Here is a 21,874-nt window from a genome sequence, read left to right as displayed (position 1 = left end):
AAGGCCTGACTGGTCTCTGGGCGCCCCTGTGTGGCTGGAGTAGGCCTTGCAGGTGGGCACTGCTGCTCGCTTAGCTCAGGTTGGCCTGTTGCTGCCAAGCCTGAGGGATGCCAGCCGCTCCAGACACAGGCTCCCCTCTAAAATGATCTCCCTCTCTTCCCAGAAACGTCCTCAGCCTCCTGATTTCATTGACCCCCTGGCTAACAAGAAACCAAGGATATCGCACTTCACCCAGAGAGCTCAGCCCGCCGCCAATGGGAAGCTGAATGTGCCCCATGGTCGGGAGGCCCTACTGCCCACCCTTGGCCCACTGGCGGGCACAGATGCCCACCTACCCCCACGGCTGGATCCTCCGAGGGCACACGACCCTCTGGCTGATGTCAGCAATGACCTGGGCCACAGTGGCCGGGACTGTGATCACGGGGAAATGGCCACCCCAGCCCCCACTTCCTGCCTTAGCCTTCCCCTGCTGAAGGACTGTGCCCAGCCCAGCAGGCCCCACGGTGGCTCATCTCGCGGCAAGTCCAAGAAGAAGTCCAAGAAGCACAAGGACAAGGATAGGGCAGCTGGGGACAGGCATCGAGCCAGGCCGCCAGAACTTGTGTCCGGCTCCCTTGGAGCCCCGCCAGTCAACCTGGGTAGGTGCTGAAAAGCAGACCTGGGGCAGGGGCTCTGCAGGAGGTGACTGCCAGGAGCCTGAGCACCAGCTCCACATACTGCCAAGGGGGCCACAATGCCCCGTGCACCCCATGTTGGCTCACTCTGCACATGCAGCCCCTTTGTACCCTGTGTTCTCACACCGGGCATCACTGAATGACCCGGAGGTCTTGGCCCCAGAGCCTTCTGCAATCCTTTATGAGCCAGGCCAGTACGGGGGCTAGAGACACAGATCCAGCCAAGCTGAGGCTCACAGGAGGAGCAATGCATGGGGACAGGAACAAGTTCCAGGCACAGACACTGAGAGGGGTCAGGGCAGGTTAGGGGCCTTCTGCGTTGAGGGAAAGCCATGGGGATGGCCTGGCAGGAGCAGGGCAGTACCTGGGCTGCTGTGGGCCTCGTGTAGCCTGGCAATCTGTGGAGAGAGGGTTTGGGAGGTTCACAGAACAGTGGGCAACAAGAGCCAGGTCACACAGCCAGCTGGATGTTGAGAAATCTGGGGTCTCAGCAGCAGGATGAGGGAGGGTACAGGCCTGTCTGGGCTGTATGCTGAGCAGGAAAACCTCTGTGGGGCCCAGGGACACTGGGGAGGCATGTGGACTGGCAGCAGAGCCTGGGCCACCCTGAGTTCACAGCCCCAGGCACCTGAGCTGAGCACCCTGTGTGGCTGTGAACTTGATCAGTATGAGGCAAAAACAATCACAGCTTTCCCCCCCCCCCCCCCCCCACACACACACACACAGACAGTCCCAGGCTTGCCACCTGCTGTGGCTCTGGGATCATTTCCCCAGGCAGGGTCCCAATAGGGGCATTCCTGGGGTAGCAAAGCCGTTTTTTCCTTCAGGTTTTTAAAAGAGTTATTTGACTGCCCTCCAGAAATTCTGCTACAGTCCCTCCCTGTGGCTGGAGGGCAAGTCCTAGCAGACACAGGGTCAGACCTCTGGGTTCCTCTTGGCCCTGCTGTGCCACTGGGCTTCCCACCATCTGGGTAGACAGACTGAGAGAAAGTGGCCTGATCTCCTGCGTGCCCTTCTGATCCCATCTTGGCCAGGGAGACAGGCCCTCAGCAGCCTGGTCCTCCCAAATGGTAGAAGCAAGACCCTTGTGCCTCTGGCAGGGCCCTGGGAAGGAGGAAGAATGGGGCCAGAAAGTTGCAGCCCAGGCTGGCCCCACACACACATGGGGCTCAGATCTTGCCTGTTGTGAGTTGGCCAGGCAGCTCGTACCCAGTCCCCAGGCTGAGGAAGAAAGTCAGGTTTAGAATCAGGCAAACCGGGGAGTAGATGCCCCCAGGAAGAGGAAAGGGGTGGCTGAGCACCAGAAGCTGTGCCTGGCATTGATGATCATCTTGACCTGCATCTTGCAGGTGGCTCAAGTGATAACAATAATGGACGGGCTCAGAGCCCCCCACTGCCCACCCAGAGCCCTCTTCACCCTGTGCCGCTCTGGGTGCGGGATGTGCTGTGCATGTGCAGGCAAGCATACTTCCCTTAACAGTGGCATTGTTCTCTGGCACCAGGCCCCTCCCCAAACTCTGGAAAGAATCCAGGCCAGCACCTGAGGAAGCTTCCTGCATTGATTTAACCCACTCTTATGCATGGCACTGACCCCTAGTCTGGCCCCGTTGTCCCAGCCCCACCTAATGATTACCTCTGACCTGATAGGTGCGACTGCCTCCACCTGTCAGGCAAGTGGCTCTGTTCACCCAGCCCTAGCCTATGGCCCCCATTCGTCCCAGAGCTACTCTCTGGCCACCCTCATCATCACCCTGTGCTAAGGCCACTCCTGGGACCTGTGCCCACCCCCAAACTGAGCATCAGGCCATGGACCACTCCTGTGGCTTCAGGGTGGCTTTCTGGGCCAGCCAGTGTGCTGGGTGGGTGGCTTGGGCTTAGCTCAGGCCCGCTGACTCCTGTGGGCAGGGTGGAAGCCCTTTTTCTAGGGTCTGCAGTGTGAACTCATGGACATAGCCCCTTGACCCTGTCCCTGGGAGGCACAGGAGAAGCTACGGAGTGATGGGGGTCAAGAAAGGGGACAGATGGGGGTGAGGGTAGAGGAGCAGCTGTGGGGGTTGTTGCCAGTGAAACTGAGGCTCCATGGCAGGAATCACCTCATCTGTTACAAGGGAGGCCTAGTACTTCAGCAGGAGTTAGAGCCACAGGCAGGATCCCAAAGGTGTTCAAGCCTCAATGGAGAACATCCCTAGAGGCCTGCCTTATGCTGGGCATGGGTCCTGGGAACGTGGACTAAACCCTCACATATATGTTCATCAGGCTTCGGTCTAGGGAGAGCATAGCCTCATCCTATATAATAAAAGGCTAATACGCAAATTGTCCCCATTCGGGAGTTCGACCAGGGGATGGCTTGATAGGCCCTGATTGAGGCAGGCCAGCTGGACCCCACCCACGCACAAATTCATGCACTGGGCCTCTAGTTAAAAATAACATTCTCAGGTGCAGGTGGGGGTGTACTGCAGGGTGGCCTCGTGCCCAGATGCCTACCATCTAAGTGTGAAACCAAGAGAGGGCTTGGCAAACTGCTTTCCTCTCGCAAAGTGATAAAACCTCTTCATCTCAAAAAAACGGGGGAGTAGATACACTAGATTGTAGTTTCAGTTGACTATGGTCCAGGCAGGCCTTGTTCCCTTGTCCTCAGTCCCCACCACGAGGACAACCTAGGGTGTTCCCCTTCATGACTCCAGCCCAGCCCTGTACTGGGGCTGCCCTTCGGGTCCCAAAGTCCGTCGTCTGGTAGGAAGAATGGGAGCATCATGTGAAGCTCAGACCACGGTCAGCAGAGAGATGTGCAGGCAGGTTCATGGTTTCCCTGGGGGCCATCTTTCTTTCTCCTTTATGGCTGGAGACTAAACACCCCAGGGACTTGGTTGCTCTGCACTTACACAGCTGTGGTTGAGAACATACATGCCCACATGATGGAAGGGCAGAGGTTCTGGGTCCAGCAGGGTCCTGCAGTCTCTCACTGCCTCTCTGCCGTCCCTTCCATGTCCTTCAGGCAACGAAGCCTGAACCTTTTGCAGATCTTGTTTGCTCTTTGTAGGTTTAAATGGGACCTGCAACAGCTCAAGCGTCCCCACGTCAACTTCAGAGACACCAGACTACTTGCTGTGAGTACTTCCTTTCGGCTGCCGCTCCTCTTCTCCCTGGAGTTTCACCCCTGCCTTCCCCTCCTCACCCTGCCCTGCAGCTCAGCAGTGGCAGGACTAAGTCCAAGTCCCTGGGTGCCAGTTCCATCCCCTCGGCTTGTGCTAGGCCAGGCTCCTGCTTGGGTGAGGCTCTTCCTGGGTGTGGCTGGCTATGCAGCCACAGGCACTCCGGCCTCTCTACAGCAGCCCCTGAGCCCCACCGTTCTCTCCCTTTTCCAGAAAATATGCCACTATCTCCTCCTCAGAGCAGCGCCAGAGCTACAAGAACGACTTCAACGCCGAGTACAGTGAGTACCGAGACCTGCACGCCCGCATTGAGCAGATCACACGGCGGTTCACGCAGCTGGACGCCCAGCTCCGGCAGCTCTCCCAGGGCTCCGAGGAGTACGAGGTAGAGCTCCCTGCCCGCACCCTACCCTGGGGAGATGTGTCTGTTTCTCTCAGTCCAGCTAAGCCCACGGCCCCCAAACCTATCTGCTGCCCTCCTTGGTGGGGAGGGGCTGAGCCAGCATTTTGACCCCTCATGGACTGACAGGTGGCCGTCCCTTGCTGGTCAGTTGGTTCAGGCCTGGGTCTGGGCTCTGCCATGGGAACCAGAAGGCTCTCAGCCTAGTTGGCCTCCCCTGCAGTGGGGACATTGGCATCAACTCTGCAGGTGGAACATGAGCCCTGGAGGCAGGGATGCTACTTAGAGCAGCCAGGAAGGCCACGCCAGGGAGCATTGAGTTGCAGCACCTGTGTCCTGCCTGTGAGAGTGTCTGAGATCCTCTCTGCAGTCCACTACCCACAATTCGGGACACCCTGGCCAGGAGGAGAAAGGCCAGGCCACACTGCACCACATGGCCCATCTGCACCGTCAGAGCCACAGTGGGAAGTGGGAGGGGATGGAGTGTGCCTGTGGTCTTTCACCTGTACTTATGGCAGGGCACATGGTCTCCCTTAGCCCCATGTGGGAGCTCCCTGCAGTGGGAGGGTCTTGGTCTCCAGCCCTAGAACACCAGCCTCCCTTTTGAGCCACCTTTTAGAGCTTGTCACCTGACTACAGGGCCAACCCTAATTAATCGGGGGTCAGGGTCTGTCTCCATTGGCCAGGCCTCTTTGGTTTCCAGAGGAGGTGGCTCTTGATTGGAAGAGCGATGGGGACCCTGAGGGTCTGGGACAGATGAGGCCTCAGGATATAGCAATCCTCCTTCCTTCTTGCTCCTATGTGGACATGCCCCAGCATCTCCCTGCATCCCCAGGTGGTCAGGGGCCTCTGTGCTTAGCCTTGAACAGTGGACAGGCCAGCTGAGGTGCAAGGGAAGGAGGGTATCACCCTGCTCTTTGCCCCCTCCCACTTGCTGCCTTGTCCCTGAGGCTGGGCCCCTGCACCTTGCCCCCTGGTCCTGCTTCCTTCCCCCAGCCTCTCCTTCCTCTGTACTTAGGTCAGCTCTCCTCAGGGCCACCTGGAGGCTATTGTCCCCAGGCCAGTGGTGACATGCAGGTCATGGGTTATCAGGGAGGCACCTCGCCCCCCTCACTTGGAGCTTCCTGCAGGTGAGGTCATTGTTTTCTTTTGTTTTCCTGTAGACTACTCGTGGGCAGATTTTACAGGAATATCGCAAAATCAAAAAGGTAAATGTCCACCCCATGGTGGGGGTGGGGGGTGGGGAGCAGCCTCTCTCCGTGTACTGCAGCGCCCTCCCGCTCTCCCACTGCTTGGTGAAGCAGCCCCTAAAGGCAAGGAGAGGAGGCAAAGTTCCCAGCTTCAGCTGCTAATTGGGCTCGGGGCCCTCTCCTTGGGATCCCTGGAGATATGTGAGGTAGCTCCTTGCCCATGCCTGGCCAGGGTGATACCAGCTTTTATTCCTGAAGGCCACTAGCTGTGGGATCACCATGTGTGTGCTCTGCATGCCAGCTGGTTCCTTGCCAGCCAGGCCCTAGCGCAGCCAGGTTTCTGCTGATCTTGCCTCTGACCCGCATCCTGGCCACAATCCCATTTCCCAGGGTAGGGCCTGGGGCTGGGGAGGGAAGCCAGCCGAGGGCTCTGGCCCCAGGTGGAGCAGGGGTCCCTGTCATTGCCCAGTGGGCACTGGCCTGTAAGCAGGAGCAGTGGCAGCCTGAGGTGACAGGTAGACTAGCATCTTCACACAGGACAGCTCCCATGGCAGCCATGCTTCAGAATGCCAGTGGCTGCAGGATTGGCTCACCCTGCTGCTCTTTGCAGACCAATACCAACTACAGCCAGGAGAAGCACCGGTGTGAGTACCTGCACAGCAAGCTGGCCCACATCAAGAGGCTCATTGCGGAGTATGACCAACGGCAGCTGCAGCCTTGGCCCTAGCCCCAGCCATAGGGCAGGAGCTTGCCCTCCCTGGATTGACCCTTCTGGATGGCAAGGGAGCTGGGGCTTTGGGGGTGGGGAGAGCTAAAAAAAGGGGAAAATTTTTATTTAACAAAATAAACACGAGGAAGACACGTTTATCTGAGCCAGCAACGCCGGCTTTCAGGGGAGGCCCTGCAGATCTGGCATCCGCAGGGCACAGATCCAGGTGGGGTGTCCCGATCCCTGAGCCCCATACCTCCAGAGCAACCCCCATCCAGGACAAGCTCCTCCGGAAGCCCACCTCTTCGCTGACTACAGCCCAAGGGGCTTCAGCTTCCTCTCACCAGAAGACTTGGCTGGCCTGCCTGCCTTTTCTAGTTTTATACAAAGACAGCCACTTTTAGCTACTGCTCATGAGACTTGAGTCTATTTTTGTATGAAAGAGAAAGCATCTTTTTTCTAAACCTGTGCCTCCCCTCCTTGGACGCCCAGAGTCTAGACGCTGCCCTGTGTCCTTTCTGCAGTATTACAGATGCCATTGGAAAGTTGGGCAGGGGATCGGCCTTGGTCACCTCTCCCATGCTGGGCTCTGGCTGAGTGCCTGGCCAGGCTCTCCAGGCCCAAGCAAGGGTGGGCTCTCTCTAAGGGGGTGTGCAGGGCAGGTCAACCCCCAGGTCTATTTTGAGATCTCCAGCTGGTCCCCAGAGCAGCTGCTGGAGCCCCTGTCCTGTCCTCTATTTCAGGCCCTCAGCTGTTGGGGCACTAGGGTTCTCTGTGCTACAAGCTCATCATGCAGCAACAGTGCTGGACTTTATTCCATGTTCTCAATTTCCCCTTTGCTGCTGCTTTTTATGTTGTACTGTTGAGACCTCACTCCATTCCTCAGTCCCCTTGTGGGTCCTGGGGTGGTCTTACCATGGGGTATGCACTCAGGGAGGGGCTGGGGGTTGGTGAGGTCAGGGGGCCTCCGAGAGTGAGCACAGGCTGTATGGATACCCCAATTGCTGCTTAGTCACTGTGCCTAGTATAGTGTCCTCCAGAGCATCGGGGAGCTGTGTGCGCGTGTGCGCGCGCGCGCGTGTAGCCCCGGGCACCAGGGCGTGGTGGGGTCTGAGGTTTGTACATAAGATTCAGAGCCACCTTCAGTGGGGTGGCACACGGCTGTGACCCACACCCCCACAGGGAAAGCGGCAGTGCTCACAAGCATAGCTGTGTATAAGCTGTGGGGTGTCTCCTGATGTTTCCCAAAGAGCAGGTCCCTGGTGAACACCTGCACTGTGCCCACCCAACAGTCCCTTCCACGGGCCCCTGGGTGTCAGCACCAAGGAAGCTCATCCTTCATGTTTTACTAGCTGTTATGTTATTTTTCATTTGGGACATAGTGGGCGAAGAGCTGAGCAGACCCTGGAGCCCACGTTGTGCAGACAGCTGTGTGTGTGGACAGGCAGTCTGGTGACAAGGGATGTTTAAGGAGGCCCAGCCCTCTGCCCTGGGAACCTGGTCAAAGGACTCTCCATTGACTTTTCTTTTTGTTGTTGTTTTTCTTCCTTTTAAGGAATTATGAAGCTAAGAAAAGTTTTGTGCTTTGGGGGTTGATGGACAAAAGTTCTAGCTGATTAAATATGGTCTTAACTTATTGATACTGTTATTTCTTTTTAATATTGTACTGTGGAGGAAAACTATTTGAGCCATGGAGTTGGTGTTTACAAGAACTTTTCACTTTTGCCAAAATGTTACAATTGAAAAGCACCCACGTCTTCAGTTTCCTAATATTTTCTTAAAGATCTAGTGTCCTTTTTGTACACTAAACAGGTGAATGCTGATTTTTCAACCTACAATAAATTTCACTGAACTGAGTCTAGCAGCCCAGGCTGCATAAGTGTTGGTGTGTCTGTCACAGCCAGGTGGCCCTGATCCTGTGTGGAGCTGGGCTGGGATCAGGCGATGGTGATGGGGTAGAGAAGGCATTCTAGACAGCCTGCCTGAGCCGCTGCCAGCAGGTGAGCCTGGCCTGAGGCAGTGGGCCCTCCAGGTGCCAGGGCAGGAGGCTAAGACCGCCTGGTCACAGGTAAGAGAAGCGGGAGAAGCTGGGAAGGCAGAGGCCCTGGGCAGCCACAGCAGGTGTCTGAGTCGGGCATTGCCCTCCCTGCAACTGCAGTCTGGATGGGGTGGGCCGAGTCAAGCAGGGGGTCCCCCAGGCTCCAGCAGCACCATATGGGGTAAGTGGAGCATTTGGGGAAACAACTTGTGATGGATGAAAACAGTGGTGAGTAACTTTATTGTTAGTTCCTCCTAGGCTGGCACTCGGGGGTACTCCCTGTGCCGCCAGTGAGGACAGCGATGCTGAGGTCCATTGGAGCCCCACAGGCCCAGGACAACAGTGGGATGCCATCCTTGACCCATTTTCCAGGTGAGCCAAAGACAGAGGTCCTGGACTCCAAGGACACAGTGGGGGTCGGAGGGGGCGTTTATTTTGGGAGAGAAAAACAGATAAAGAGTAAGACCAGGATTAATGTCCAGGGGTCAGGGATGTAGGCCTCAGCCTCCCTGGTGGCTCCCTGGCCAGCGACCTTGGCCTGAGTTCTGAGGAGGCTCAGGAATCCGAGGGGTGTGGAAGGCGAGGTCAGGTGGGCCCGGCAGGGCAGAGTATACCCTCTCCCCACTGGTCTGGCTGCCACATTCTTCCAGGGGAGAACATTGTTGTCCCTGTCTCCACACCCCAAGGCCCAGTCTGACACCTGCCTCTGGTCCTGTCCTGTCCTGTCACACCTGCCCACCCCCCCCCCTCTGCCAACCTTGCCCATAGCACCCCACATTGCCCGGTGCCACCCTGGCCATCACCTCTTTAGTGTGCTGCAGCCTCAGGCAGTTGGTTCCCTGACCATCCTTCCTAACTAAGGACACCATGAGTCCAGTCCCTCCCACCCGCCGGGTGAGACTATATCATGGCTGAAGGGCTTGATGCTCCCCACCCCCTCTTGCCACTTACTGGATAACATTCCTGATTGTCCTCCCACCAGCACCCAGATCCCACAGCCCCTCCTGTGTACCAGGCTCCCCTAGGCACTGGCACTCAGCAGTAATCAAGATAGCTCTGTCCTTGCCCTCAGGAGACTGGTCTCTGGTGTAGACAGTGGTCTGGTCTGGTCCCCAGTTGCTCACCACCTTGCCTCCAGGCAGCACTCACCTGGTGTTGCATACCCAGCAATCCTTGCAGTCTTATTAGTGAGGAATAGTCCCAACTGTTTCCAGCTAACCCCAGCACTGCCCCTCCATGGAGCCCGCCTGGGCCTGCTCTGCCCCACCAGCTTCCTACTGGCTAGGCTTCCCCAGGGCTGCATCTTGGGGCATTTCTCTTCTCTCTGCACAGTCCCATGACGTATCTGGCCTGGAGGTGCGAGCTCCCTCTGATCCTCTGACTCCAACTGGATGTCCAGTAGTTAATTTCTGGGGCTGGCATCACACCCACAGCTTAAGCTGCTCAGTCCCACAAGACTGCCCCCCACCCCACTTCAGACACCAGCCACCCATACTTCTGAACAACTGGCTGTAAATTGGGGTTTCAGACAACCCCTCGTAGGTTTGGCAATTTTCTAGAATGGCTCACAGTGTTCAGAAAACCACTTCCAACAGTCAAAGGGAGGAGATGCAAAGGGCAAGGTATGGAGACTAGCACAGGGCTTCCCTGCCCGCTTTGTGTGCCACCTCCCCAGCACCTCATGTTTTCACCCAGACTCCGCTGTTTAGGGGGTTTATGGATGCTGCATTACACAAGTATGATTGAGGGAATCACTGGCCACTGATCAAACTCAAGCTTTGCCTAGGAACCGGGACAAAACCCAAACACTTACACCATATTCTCTGTCCCCAGCCCTGAGGTCTGCCTTGGTTCCCCACACCACCTTCCTTCCCCTCCCCAGCCGCCTTTTCATCTGCTCCTGAATGCACTCCCCCAGGTTTTTGTCTGGGCAGCTCTTCACATCTCTTGATAAGAGATGTCTTCAGATCTGAAGACCCCTCCTAGCAGCCACCTCCCACAGGCAGCCTGCCCTGACCAGCCCTCCCTCCAAGTTCCCTCCAGCTGGGGATGCTCTAGTCCAGCGGTCATCAACCTTTCGGACCTCACGGATCACCAGTGGTCCACAGACCACCGGTTGGCGACTGCTGCTATAGTCCATTACCAACTTCCCCACACGGGGGGCCCTTTGAGAGCAAAGCCTGGGGCCAGTCTTAGAGCCCTACCCCCCCATCCCCACAAGATCAGGCCCTGACCATGTTTCCTGCGAATGTTCCCAGCTATTCACCTTTTGGGCCAACTCCAGTGGTGGAAACTTTTCAGCCAGAGGAGGCTGCTTGTTTTGGAAAGTTCCTGGGGGAGCAACCCCCGCCTGCCCACCAGGTTCCCACGCTCCCTTATCACACGGTGCTAGCAGGATGCAGTGGTGTGCAAGCCTAGCTCCTCCCCAGCTGGCTGACTGGGTCCTTCCCATTCCCTTTTCTCCCATACCCACCCAACAGCCACCCTCCCCAGCCTGGCCCTGCCAAGTCCTGCTACAGCTGGGGAACCAGAACCGTGGTGTCCCAGGACCCCCATCCCCACTCCCCGTGAGCCCTGTCAGAGGTCCTGGTGCTTGGCTATTACTGAGGAAGGAAGGGGAGGCAGCCTGGGCTGGAAGAGTGTCTGACTTTGAGGTACAGTCCTAGCTCAGTCTTCTGCCTCAGTTTTCCCAGTAGTATCTCGGACCCAGGGACACCCACCCTCATAGGCCCAGCAACCCTGTCTTGTAACTGGTGCCTGGTGCTCCCTGCAGCCTTAATGTCCTCTTTTGTGAAATGGAGCTAAGAGGCTGGGCTCCCTAACAGGCTGTGGTGAGAAGTGAATCCACGCACCCCGTGCTGGGGCCGGGGTCTATAGCCCACGTTAATGCCCGCCAGCGCCTGGCGGGGCGGACGAATGATAGCCTCCTGGGCCGTGCGCTGTAGGGCCTCGAACCCGAGTCCAAGGCCACTGCCGGCTCTCCCCCACCCCCTCCCCAGCGCGGGAGGAGCGAGAGGCGGGGTGAGGGCGGGGCCTCGGCTCTTTTCTTTAGAGTTCGAGCGCCCTGAGCGCACCGCCTGTCTGAACCGACTCTGCGCCGGTGAGTGGGGCTCTAGATGGGGTGCGGGTCCAGGGAATCAACAGACTGCGCTGGTGAGTGGGGCCCCTGGTGGGTACGGGTCCAGTTAGAGCGTGGTACCCACACGCCAAGGTTGCGGGTCCCTGCCGGGGCCCACACAAGAACCAATCAGTGAATGCGTAAGTGGAACAACAAATCGATGTTTCTCTCGCTCCCTTCCTCTCTCTCTCAAATCAATAATATGAAAATAAAGTCCGCTCGGCTTGTTCTCGTGTTCCCGCTGACTTCCTGCCAACCCCCTGCCCCCAGCTCGCTGCGATGGAGGCTGCAGCACAGTTTGTGGTCGAGAGCCCCGACGTGGTCTACAGCCCCGAGGCCATCGAGGCGCACTACGAGTACCGGACGACAAGCGTCAGCCGCGAGGATGGCGTCCTCAAGGTGGGCTGGGGACAGGGAAGCCGGGGGCTAGGGGACCCAGAGAGCCAGGAGGGGTGGGATGGCCCAACGTCTGCGGCTCTGGGCTCACTGCACTGCCCGCCCGCAGGTACACCCCTCAACCACGCGCTTCACCTTCCGGACCGCCCGGCAGGTGCCCCGGCTCGGGGTCATGCTGGTCGGCTGGGGCGGCAACAACGGCTCCACGCTCACCGCTGCCGTGCTGGCCAATCGGCTGCGCCTGTCCTGGCCCACCCGCACGGGTCGTAAGGTGGGGGTCGAATTGGGTGCTGCGGGAGCTAGGTCTCCGCTGGAGTCCAAGCAGGAGATTGGCTCTGAGAGGATGGGTCCACGGGGAGGGGCTTCCACGGGGGCGGGACTCCAAGGAGCGGAGCCTAAGGTGGTGGCTGGCCCTGGAAAGGTACCTCCAGAGGGCGGGTAGCTTCCGCCCTAGCTTGCTCACACCACGCCTACCACTGTGTTCCCACCCCCAACCCTCCACCGCTGCCCCCAGGAGGCCAACTACTACGGCTCGCTGACGCAAGCAGGCACCGTTAGCCTGGGCCTAGACGCCGAAGGCAAAGAGGTGTTCGTGCCCTTCCACGCGCTGCTGCCTATGGTGTCGCCGGACGACCTGGTGTTCGATGGTGGGCGGGGCCCTGGGCCGGGCTTCGGGTGGGAGGCGGGGCCTGGAGGGGCCCAGCGGTAGGACCTGGATGAGCCTGAGGGTCGCCCCCAGGCTGGGACATATCTTCGCTGAATCTGGCCGAGGCCATGCGGCGCGCGAAGGTGCTAGATTGGGGGCTGCAGGAACAGCTGTGGCCGCACATGGAGACCCTGCGCCCAAGGCCCTCCGTCTACATCCCAGAGTTCATCGCAGCTAACCAGAGCGCGCGTGCGGACAACCTCATCCCTGGCACGCGCGCGCAGCAGGTGCAGCACTTGCTCCCACTACCATTTGCCCCTCCCCCTGCCACCTGTTTCCCATTCACCCCACGTTGTCCTCCTTTTGTCCCCCTGCCCCCATCCCGAGGGTCCCGGCTCTCTTTGCACTTGGGGAGGTTAGTAGCCCAGGCCTCCACCGGGGATCTGTACTATCTTCCCCCGCTCCCTAGCTGGAGCAGATCCGAAGGGACATCCGCGACTTCCGGTCCAGCGCGGGGCTGGACAAAGTCATTGTGCTGTGGACAGCAAACACGGAGCGCTTCTGCGAACTGGTCCCAGGCCTCAATGACACCGCAGAAAACCTGCTGCGTACCATTCAGGTGGGTGCACCCAGAGTGGAGCATGGTCAGGGCCAGCCCCAAGGATCCCTCCACTGACTGTCTGTCTTCCTGTGCCCACAGCTAGGTCTGGAGGTGTCACCCTCCACACTCTTCGCTGTGGCCAGCATCTTGGAGGGCTGTGCCTTCCTCAATGGGTCCCCACAGAACACTCTGGTGCCCGGCGCACTCGAGCTCGCCTGGCAGCGCCGTGTGTTTGTGGGCGGAGATGACTTCAAGTCAGGCCAGACCAAGGTCAAGTCTGTGCTGGTTGACTTCCTTATCAGCTCCGGCCTCAAGGTGGGTAGGCCTGGGGGGGACCTGGTTCAGGGGGTGGGGTCTAATCCTGAGCTTCAGGCTCCTGAATTGCTCTTCCAGTGTGGGGTCTGCAGCATCCTCATGGTCCTTTGTTCTTGCAGCCCATGTCCATCGTGAGCTACAACCACCTGGGCAACAATGACGGGCAGAACCTGTCAGCGCCGCCGCAGTTCCGCTCCAAGGAGGTGTCCAAGAGCAGTGTGGTAGACGACATGGTGCAGAGCAACCCGGTGCTCTATGCACCCGGCGAGGAGCCTGACCACTGCGTGTGTGGGGTGCAGGCGGTGGGGAGGGGGGGCACCTGGTGGAGGAGGGCAATCCATGTGACCCAGTTCCGCCCCCCAGGTGGTTATCAAATATGTGCCATATGTGGGCGACAGCAAACGCGCAATGGACGAGTACACGTCGGAGCTGATGCTGGGCGGCACCAACACGCTGGTGCTGCACAACACCTGCGAGGTGTGGAATGTGTGGGGACGGGAGTGAGGACCCCCCCCACCACCAGCCTACACCCACCCACCACCTGACCACCCACTGGCCCCACAGGACTCGCTTCTGGCCGCGCCCATCATGCTGGATCTGGTGCTGCTGACAGAACTGTGCCAGCGCGTGAGCTTCTGTACCGACTCAGACCTGGAACCGCAGGGCTTCCACCCGGTGCTGTCCCTGCTTGGCTTTCCTCTTCAAGGCACCACTGGCTCCACCAGGCAGCCCTGTGGTCAACTCACTCTTCCGACAGCGCAGCTGCATCGAGAACATCTTCAGGTGTGCCCCACCTGGGGGAGCCCATGGGGGGCGGGGGGGGGACCTTGGTCCTATGTTCATTCGGGGCCAGGCTGCTCACAGGGTCCTAAGGATCGGAGGCCCTGCTGAAGCCCCTCCATCCTCCAGGGCCTGCGTGGGGCTTCCGCCGCAGAACCACATGCTTCTGGAGCACAAGCTGGAACGCCCCAGCCTCAAGCACATGAGGCATGTGGCCAGTGCCTGCCTCGAGTCTTCCAAGAAAGAATTGGCACCGTCGGCCTCCAACAACTGTACTGGTGATGCCAACGGGCACTCGCAGGTTGAGGCACCTTGATGCACACCACCTGAGGCAGTGGCCATACAGCTCCCAGCAACTCCTACCCCTTTGCCCCTCTGCATCCACCCTTCCCGGCCTCCCAAAGACAATAAAGACATTGCCAGTATCAGCTACACCTGTGGGTCTTGGGGGACTTTGACCTAACCCTATCCATCCCCCAACTTTTCACCTGGTAAAGACTCTCAACTACCCTTCAAAACTTCTCCCAATCCTCAGGGACCTTCCAGAACCCCCCTGAAGGTGGGGCTGAAATCCCAGAGTGAAGGATGTGGCTACAAGCCACAATGAAGTAATCTTGAGACCAGATACCAAAAACCAAAACAAGTTACATTTATTGATGGGTGCTCACCCCTTACTGCCCAGGGGAAAGGAGGTCCAGAGGAGTCCCCCAGGACAAAGTAGAAACGGATGAGGGTGGGGGTCGAGCCCATACAGAAAAGAGCATCTCTGAGGTCCTTGCGTTTTTGTTTTTAATAAAATGAGTCCTTCATGCGGGGCCTCCAAGCCTTGACCAGGAGTCCAGCTGCCCGAGGTGTGACCTCAGACCCTCCCCCTGCAGACCACCCAAGCCCCTGGCCCTTGGCAGGGGCTCTGGGCAGAGGAGGCGGCCAGCACTGGGCAAGGGGCTGCTGCCCCATCACACGCTCATGGTCATCCCAGGCGAGTACTGCGGAGAGACGAGGGGTGGCGCGCAAGGGGGAGGGGGGGGCTCAGCTCCCGCCTAGGCTGGGACCCGCCCCCCAGGAAGAAGGGACAAATGGACTGGGTGGGGCACAGGTGGAGCGGGGTAAGGAGCAGGAGTCCACGTTAGGGAGGTGAGGCCACCCTGGGGCGTGGGTCACAGGGTGGGGGCAGGGTAGGCATGTGAGACCAGGGCAGGACGGGAAGGGGGAAGGGAAAGGATGCCGCGGCCGCCCCCCCACCTGGCCCGCCGCGGTCACGGTCTTGCTCTGGCCCCCCGGCCGCCCCGCCGGGGCCTGCCCGCCAGGCCCCTCCGGCCCGACGCCGCTGCAGGGGGGGAGTCGACGCAGTCGCTTACACTTTCGCTCGGGAATGGGTGCAGGAAAGTCCCGGTGGCCGCCATCTCGCCGTCATCCCGCGGGGTGCCGGGGGCAGTGCTCAGGCCGGCCACGGCGCCAGGGGAGCTCTGGGGGCAGCCGCAGTCAGCGCCAGACTCCAGTCCTGACCCCACCACCGCCGCCAGGTCCCCTGCGCGGCCGCCCCACACCCCAGCTATGCCTGAGCGTGGCCCCTCACCTTCGGCAACCCGTCCATGTCGCCTGAGCCTGTGGACGATAGACACAAGGGGACACAGGGCTCAGCGTCTGAGCCGGGGGTCCACGGACCTTTCCCTGAACTCCACCTCCCTGCCCCCGCCCCCCCCAGGCTACACCCAATCCCTCAGCTCAGCCCACTGGGGGTCTGGAAGGAGGGCCTGAAGGGGTGTCAGTGCTGGTAGCCAGGTGTCCCCACGGTTTAGTTACTGGACCCTCACCCAGTGCAGCCCAAGCACTGAGTCGCCCAGGAAGCTCAGGGCGCCACCTGATGCCCCTACAAGGAACACAGGTGGAGGAATGGGGGGGGGCACTCAGTGAGAGCATGAGGCTAGCAAGGCCGCCTGTGGGGGGTGGTTCCCAGGCGCTTACTCACCCAGAGATCCGTTCACGTGGTGAGGTTCCAGCGTGCTCATGGCTGCCATAGGGCCCTCCGGGCCTGGGCCCAGTGGGAACTGTGGCAGAGGGGTGGTGTGGGACTCTGGCCAGCTGCCACCAGAGCAGCCTCTACCCCACAACTCCGCACTTACGTTAGCCCTGCCCGCGCCTGGCCCCATGGGGTTCATGATGGTGTACATGTTCTCGCTGGAGTTGGTGGAGTCTGGGGAAGACGAGGCATGAAGGCCTGGATGTGAGAGGCCTCCCTCAAGCACACCCGTCCCCTCGCCACCCAGGCCCTAGTACCTCCAGGGCTGGGCATGATGGGTGTGCCAGGGGGCCCACCGCCTCCTGGAGGTCCCTGCATGTAGAGGCAGACAGAACATTAGGAAGGCCCTACTGCCGCCCTTGAGTGATCCAGTGTTGGCCCCGGACCCCACTCACCGTGTAGCTGCCAGGGGAGGAGGCAGAATAGGGGATCTAGGGAGAGAGGCAGCTGTGAGCAGTCCGCCCACGGTCCCCCCACACCCCGCACCCTACCCACTGCCCCACTCCCCGACTCACCGAGTTGCCACTGGGGCTGGCCCATGGGCCACGCACTCCGGGGCCCCTATCAGAGATGGTAGATGGAGCCTAGAGCTGGACAAGCAGGACTCCTCCCCGCCCCACACCTTGGGCCCCCGAAACGGCAGATGTTGACTGAGTGCTAACCACTTGAAAATGCCAACCCATCACTCACTGGCCTTCGGGCCTTAGTTTTCCCACCCAACAGTGGAATAAACAATATCCCAGGCTGTTGTGCCGATCCAGCCCAAGAAGCTGGGTGGTGGCCCCCATGGGCAGACTCCAGGGGTCCCTTTAGGGCCTTACATGTTCATGGTGGGCAGGCCTGGGCCAGCGAGGGAGTTGGGTGGGGGCCGCATGCCACTTCCATAGCTCTGTGAGGGGAAAGGGCCCTGAGTACAGGCCAAGACGGGAGAGCCCCTGGAGCCCCCCTGGGCCCACCCCTTACCTGGGGCCCAACGCTGGCCATGCCCCGTGGAGGAGTCACCCTCTGCATCGGGCCCATGCTCGGATGCCCTGGGTGGGAGCAAAGGGAGGTGGCTCAGGTTGGGACCACTCCGCAGTGTGGACACACACCTGGGGGAGGGGAGTGCACAGTGAGGCAGCAGGGATGGAGCGTGAAAGCTGGGGTCCTGATGGTGAACACCAGCGGGTGCTTCTCTACTCACCCTGCACACGCGGGGAGGGGTCCATGGCACCCGGGAGGGAGCCAGGTAGGCCCACAGGAGGCTGCAAAAGGGACACGGCAGCCATGAGTGTGGGTGCCCTTCCCCACCTGGCTCCTGCCACGCCCCCTCCTCCGTCTGCCTTCCCTCTCACCTGACTCGGCATCCGCAGGGTGGGCCGGGGGCCCCCTGAGAACCTCGGTGACATGAAGGGCTGGAAGAAGTGGGCCAGGGGTCAGCACCGCCCCCTACCCACTCACCCCTGCCCCCCCAAAGCTACCTGGTTCCTGCTGTGCCCAGACCCAGAGCCTGACTTACCCCATCTCCAGGCCTAGCCAACAAACCCTAGTGGCTAGCTCCCGGTGTGTGTGAGCGGAGGAGCGGGATGTGCATGGGCAAAGGGACAGGGGTGTCACAAGTCCTTACCTGAATGTGAGGCCCCATCATGGGGGTGTTGGGGTTGTGGGGGGGCAGCTGGGAGCCCAGGGGGCCCTAGGAGGACAGAACCAGGTGGGTTGGGAAGCGCTAAGTCACCCGAAGCTCTACTGTTTCCTGAGGCCCTGCTAAGTCTGGGCAAGGAGGGGCAGTGGAGAGCCATGGAGGTGGGAGGGTGGGCCATTCACCCATCTGCAGGCTGGGGATGTCCCCTCCAGGAGGGGTCACGGGAGGGACCTGTGGCTCAGAGAGCCACGCTCTGGGGGCCCAGGCACCCTGGCATGTACACACACAGTCTAGTGGGCAGAGATCCCGTCCTTCCTGCCCTGGGGCTCAAACCCTGCAGCCCCTCCTTCGCTAGCCCCACCAAGGCCCGTACGGGCATCCCCGCTGCAACCTTCCCAACCAGGTCCAGCCTGCCTGCCTCAGGGTTTCTCCCGAAGTGGGACCCACACCCATCAGCACCTGTGCCTGTCATTCTCTGACACATGTGCACCCAGAGTCAGGGGGACAAGGGCCCCAGCCCTGGCTGTACCTGGAAGAAGCCAGGTGCCATGGGGCCAGCTGCCATTGCATCGCTGGGGGCTATGCTCCCCATCACAGGGCTGGGGGCAGCGGCAGCGCTCTGCAGGGCGGGGAGACATGAGGTGTAGTCAGGCCAGTTCTGCCCCAGCGTTCCCTCAGCAAGTAGCCAATCCCACAGAACAGGGCACCCAGGCCATCGGACCCTCTGTCCACGCAGGGGGGGACGGCTGGGGTCCTAGGAGACAGAACAGCTGCCCCTGTTCCCGCCCCAGTTTAACACCCTAACAAGTCCACAGACTCTGACTTGCTGGGTGGCCTCGAAGAGGCTCTGCCTCCTTGCTGCACCTGAAAACCTGGAGGCGGTCAGGGCCGAGCCCGGCTGAGCCCACACAGCTCATGAAGGAGGACAGGGATCCAGAGATTCCCAACCCCGAGTCCCCAAGCTGAGGAATGTGGAGGTCGGAAAACGTCACCACCCAGGACTGGCGTGCACTCAGGGATCCAGGCTGATGCTTTCCATCTGAATCCAGCTCCACTTGGTAGGGGCACCATCCCCTACCTGCCCCAGGCCCTTCCCAGCACACTTGGTGTCCTCCTGGCTGGCGAGGCAGCTTAGCTGGACCCCCAGCTCCACCCAACATACGCCAAATAAACAGACAAAAAGTCAGTCAACAGCTTGAAGATGAAACTCCCTCCCCAGGGTTCCTCCTCAGAGCAGCTGTGCAGACCACGCCCCCTGCCCCCCCAGAAGAACTGGGCTCTCTGGGTACAGTTTCCAGGCCCCCAACCTCTCTTCAGATGGAGGAGGGGAGAAGGCCAGGTGCTAGAGGGGCATTATCTTGTGGGCCAAGGGCAGAAATGCAGGGGGCAGGCTGACAAGTCACTTCCTCTGGTCAGGCTTGTCAGCTTTTGGGGGCCCACAGAGCGGGGGGGGTGGGGGGAATGGAAGGCTAGTCTATAGGGCAGAGGGGACACATCAAAGGATAGGGAAGGGCACTGAGTGGCGAGCACTTTTCTGGGGGCCCCTCCTCTCCTGTCTGCATCATCCATCCTCCCCCCCCAAGTCCCAGGAGGAAGGGGAGAGTCTGTCTTCATCACTGCTGTTCCTGAGGCTGCACAAGCCAACACCAGGGTTCTCAGGAATTTGTGGAACGGCAGCCATTCGGGCTCAGAATTCAGCACTAACCCTGCCGTACAGGAGTGGGGCAAGGGGCTCCTGAAGACACGCCCCTCCCTAAACGAAACTGCAGCCTGGCACCCTTCCTGCTCCTTCTCAAAGGTCTGCCTCCAAAGGACCCCTGCCCAGGCCCCAGGCTGGGGGACTGGGAGAGCCTCCCCAGACCTACAGTGGCGAAGGGCGTACCCAGGCCCAGCACAGTCACTCATCTGAAAGCCCAAGCAACCCAGAGGGTAGGGGTGGGGGAGACAAAGCTCTCAGCCCCTGGGGCCCCCTGCCGCCACCCCACTACCGCACAAGCACACAGCCCAACAGCCGGCAGCAGCTACTCTGGCAGGCACCGCTTTGGGGGCTGTAGGGGGACACATTCTGTGCTCTGGGTCTGTCCACCCACACTGCCTACCCAATAGGCACAGCAGGCGCCAGAGCAGTTCCTGGTCAGGGAGGAGAGGGCGGAGGCGGTTGGAAGGCTGCAAGCAGAACTCAGGACCACGAGGGGGAAGGTATGGTGTACCCCGCACCCCTGTGGCTCCCCAACTCTAGGCCCTGAAGGGTTAATACTTAGCCTCCCCTGGGTCCCCTGCATCAATCATTCACCCAAAAGCACCCAGCCAGCATTGCCACCATGACTAGGTCAGTGTGCTGGCATTTCTTGGAAATGCTCAAATGGCCTGGCGGGGGTGGGGAGTGGGGGGGGGAGGGCTGGAGGCCTCCTAGGAGGGCAGGCAAGATGTCTCCAACTAGAGTGGGAGCTGCAGGGACCCATCACCCTCCGCACACCCACTGCTGTGCCTACACGGGTTCCCCCAGGCGCCCTGCTGCCATGGTAACGTGCGCACAGGGAAGCACACGCACACGAATGTGGAACCCTAGTGTCTCGTCCTCCCAGGAGGCCCCAGAAGTCATCAGACTCGGGGGGGGGGCAGGGCCGTGAGGGGAATGGCCCCAGGGACAACGAAGAGGCACAAGGAGGGACACAGCTCCAGGCACCCCTGAGCCCCAGGTCTGGCAGAACTGGGACAACAAATGCACAGAGGGATTCGATGAGGGCGAAAGCAGGGACCCCGGCTTCCATGCACACACATACAGTGTACGTGGGGCAACTTCCGGGACATGTGAACCCCTAACCCTCTTGCACCCCGGCCCTGCAGAGCCCTGGGTTGAAGTGCCATTGCAAAGAGAGAGGTGGGGGCAGCTACACCCTGGGAGGCCTGAGGGGAAGAGGTGAGGGCACCAGCTGGGTGCACAGGAGGAGGGGGCAGAAAGGGGGAAATAGCCTGGAGCTGTACCTCCCTCGGAAGCTGGCTGAGCCCCTGCCTGGCCCTTGGGCCCACAGCCTAGGCAGGGTGGAGAGGCAGGGCCAGCTGACCTCAAGACCTCCCTGGTCTGCCCTTGACCTCTCTGAGGGGCCAGGGCGAAGAGGATAAAGGCAGAGGGGATGCCACCCACCCCCTCATGTCACTCCTCCTCCCAGGCTCTCTACTAGTAAACAGGCCTCTGGTGCTGCCCCTCCCCCCATCAACCAAGAGGGAAACTGAGGCCAAAGCGGTGAGTTAGCAGCCCCAGTCACAGAACAAGGTCAGGAAGTGTCCTGGGTGGTGTCAGCTAAACCCCCGAAACCCTGGCTAGGCTCCTACCTCAGGAGGCTCAGAAAGGCCGGGGTGGCAGGGACAGGTGGTGGTGGAGGCAGGAGCTACCGTCTGTCTAGCCTGGACCAGGGACTCAAGTGAAGAGGACGAGGAGGGACTGGCCTCAGGAAGGTGTGGGGGCTCCAGTGCAGTGGAATGAGCCTCCCTGTGAGTGACCGGAGGCCCAGCGGAGGACACAGGAACCCAGGCTCTCAGCCCTCCTAAGCAAACCCACAGGCCACGCGCCCCTCCCATCCCCCCCAGGCCCCAGGCCCCAGGCCCGCCGCCTTGCCCGTGCCGGGTCCCTGGGGCGGGACTCACGTAGTCCTGGAAGGCCTTGGCCTCGCTTGAGTGCTCACATGCCTCTCTGCGGTCGGGCGCTGCGCAGTACAAGTCCCAGAACACGCTGCGGGCGGCAGGGAGATGATGGTTTCCCACATGCCCCCCCCCACTCACCCCCCTCCAACGCCTGCCCACGCCAGCCCCACACGCACCACCACCAGGAATGCAGGAAACCTGGGGGCTCCCCCAGCGTGATGTTCTTCTCCCATCGGATCTGCACAGAAGGAAGGCAGGTGAGGAGCCGCTGCCCAGTCTGCTAGACCCGCCAACCCACCTCAGGCAGGGAGCACGGGCCAGGGACCAGCGGTCCAGAGCAAGGTGGCTGGGAAGGGACAACGGGTACAACAAGGGCAGAGGAGCGAAAAGCAGGTCCTCAGATGGGCAGACAGACGCCTCTATGCCAGCCGCCGAGCCTGACCCACCCCAGCCCTCAGTTCCCAGGGCCTTCAGCGGGGCCACCACTGGAGCCCCGACAGGAGCCGGGAGGAGAGGACCCTGGGGCAGGGTACAGGCAGGGCCCGCTTACCTCAGACAGAAAGGTCTGTGCT

The 21,874-nt window shown here is 60.5% G+C and overlaps 2 protein-coding genes across 2 annotated transcripts in view; one reads left to right on the top strand and one right to left on the bottom strand.

The window, feature by feature from the left end:
* The window catches only part of LOC102434115, a 69,119-nt gene extending 54,666 nt beyond the window's left edge, over nucleotides 1-14,453 (top strand). Inside the window, 15 exon segments of the mRNA XM_023763988.1 lie at nucleotides 164-638; nucleotides 3,715-3,781; nucleotides 4,040-4,211; nucleotides 5,390-5,434; nucleotides 11,552-11,680; nucleotides 11,787-11,948; nucleotides 12,192-12,324; nucleotides 12,417-12,610; nucleotides 12,793-12,942; nucleotides 13,024-13,239; nucleotides 13,359-13,523; nucleotides 13,603-13,716; nucleotides 13,804-13,926; nucleotides 13,928-14,022; nucleotides 14,149-14,453. Of these exon segments, the coding sequence (XP_023619756.1) occupies nucleotides 164-638; nucleotides 3,715-3,781; nucleotides 4,040-4,211; nucleotides 5,390-5,434; nucleotides 11,552-11,680; nucleotides 11,787-11,948; nucleotides 12,192-12,324; nucleotides 12,417-12,610; nucleotides 12,793-12,942; nucleotides 13,024-13,239; nucleotides 13,359-13,523; nucleotides 13,603-13,716; nucleotides 13,804-13,926; nucleotides 13,928-14,022; nucleotides 14,149-14,335 (2,427 nt within the window). The 3' untranslated portion in view covers nucleotides 14,336-14,453.
* A 191-nt stretch (nucleotides 14,454-14,644) lies between these two features.
* SSBP4 (single stranded DNA binding protein 4) overlaps nucleotides 14,645-21,874 on the bottom strand; it is a 25,584-nt gene continuing 18,354 nt past the window's right edge. The window contains exons 2-18 of the mRNA XM_023763995.1: nucleotides 21,853-21,872; nucleotides 21,479-21,540; nucleotides 21,306-21,390; nucleotides 18,190-18,279; nucleotides 17,646-17,711; nucleotides 17,374-17,433; nucleotides 17,223-17,283; nucleotides 17,003-17,070; nucleotides 16,861-16,928; nucleotides 16,555-16,600; nucleotides 16,435-16,470; nucleotides 16,297-16,351; nucleotides 16,143-16,213; nucleotides 15,989-16,067; nucleotides 15,596-15,624; nucleotides 15,378-15,485; nucleotides 14,645-15,005 (exon numbers count right to left, since the gene is read on the bottom strand). Coding sequence (XP_023619763.1) covers nucleotides 14,976-15,005; nucleotides 15,378-15,485; nucleotides 15,596-15,624; nucleotides 15,989-16,067; nucleotides 16,143-16,213; nucleotides 16,297-16,351; nucleotides 16,435-16,470; nucleotides 16,555-16,600; nucleotides 16,861-16,928; nucleotides 17,003-17,070; nucleotides 17,223-17,283; nucleotides 17,374-17,433; nucleotides 17,646-17,711; nucleotides 18,190-18,279; nucleotides 21,306-21,390; nucleotides 21,479-21,540; nucleotides 21,853-21,872 — 1,034 coding nt within the window. The 3' untranslated portion in view covers nucleotides 14,645-14,975. The remainder of the gene's footprint in view (nucleotides 15,006-15,377; nucleotides 15,486-15,595; nucleotides 15,625-15,988; nucleotides 16,068-16,142; nucleotides 16,214-16,296; nucleotides 16,352-16,434; nucleotides 16,471-16,554; nucleotides 16,601-16,860; nucleotides 16,929-17,002; nucleotides 17,071-17,222; nucleotides 17,284-17,373; nucleotides 17,434-17,645; nucleotides 17,712-18,189; nucleotides 18,280-21,305; nucleotides 21,391-21,478; nucleotides 21,541-21,852; nucleotides 21,873-21,874) is intronic.

The sequence above is a fragment of the Myotis lucifugus genome, unplaced genomic scaffold (genome assembly GCF_000147115.1).
Source record: "Myotis lucifugus unplaced genomic scaffold, Myoluc2.0 scaffold_311, whole genome shotgun sequence".
NCBI classification, from domain to species: domain Eukaryota; kingdom Metazoa; phylum Chordata; class Mammalia; order Chiroptera; family Vespertilionidae; genus Myotis; species Myotis lucifugus.
Note: the sequence above shows the minus strand (reverse complement) of the source record. Positions and strands in the feature narration are given on the sequence as shown.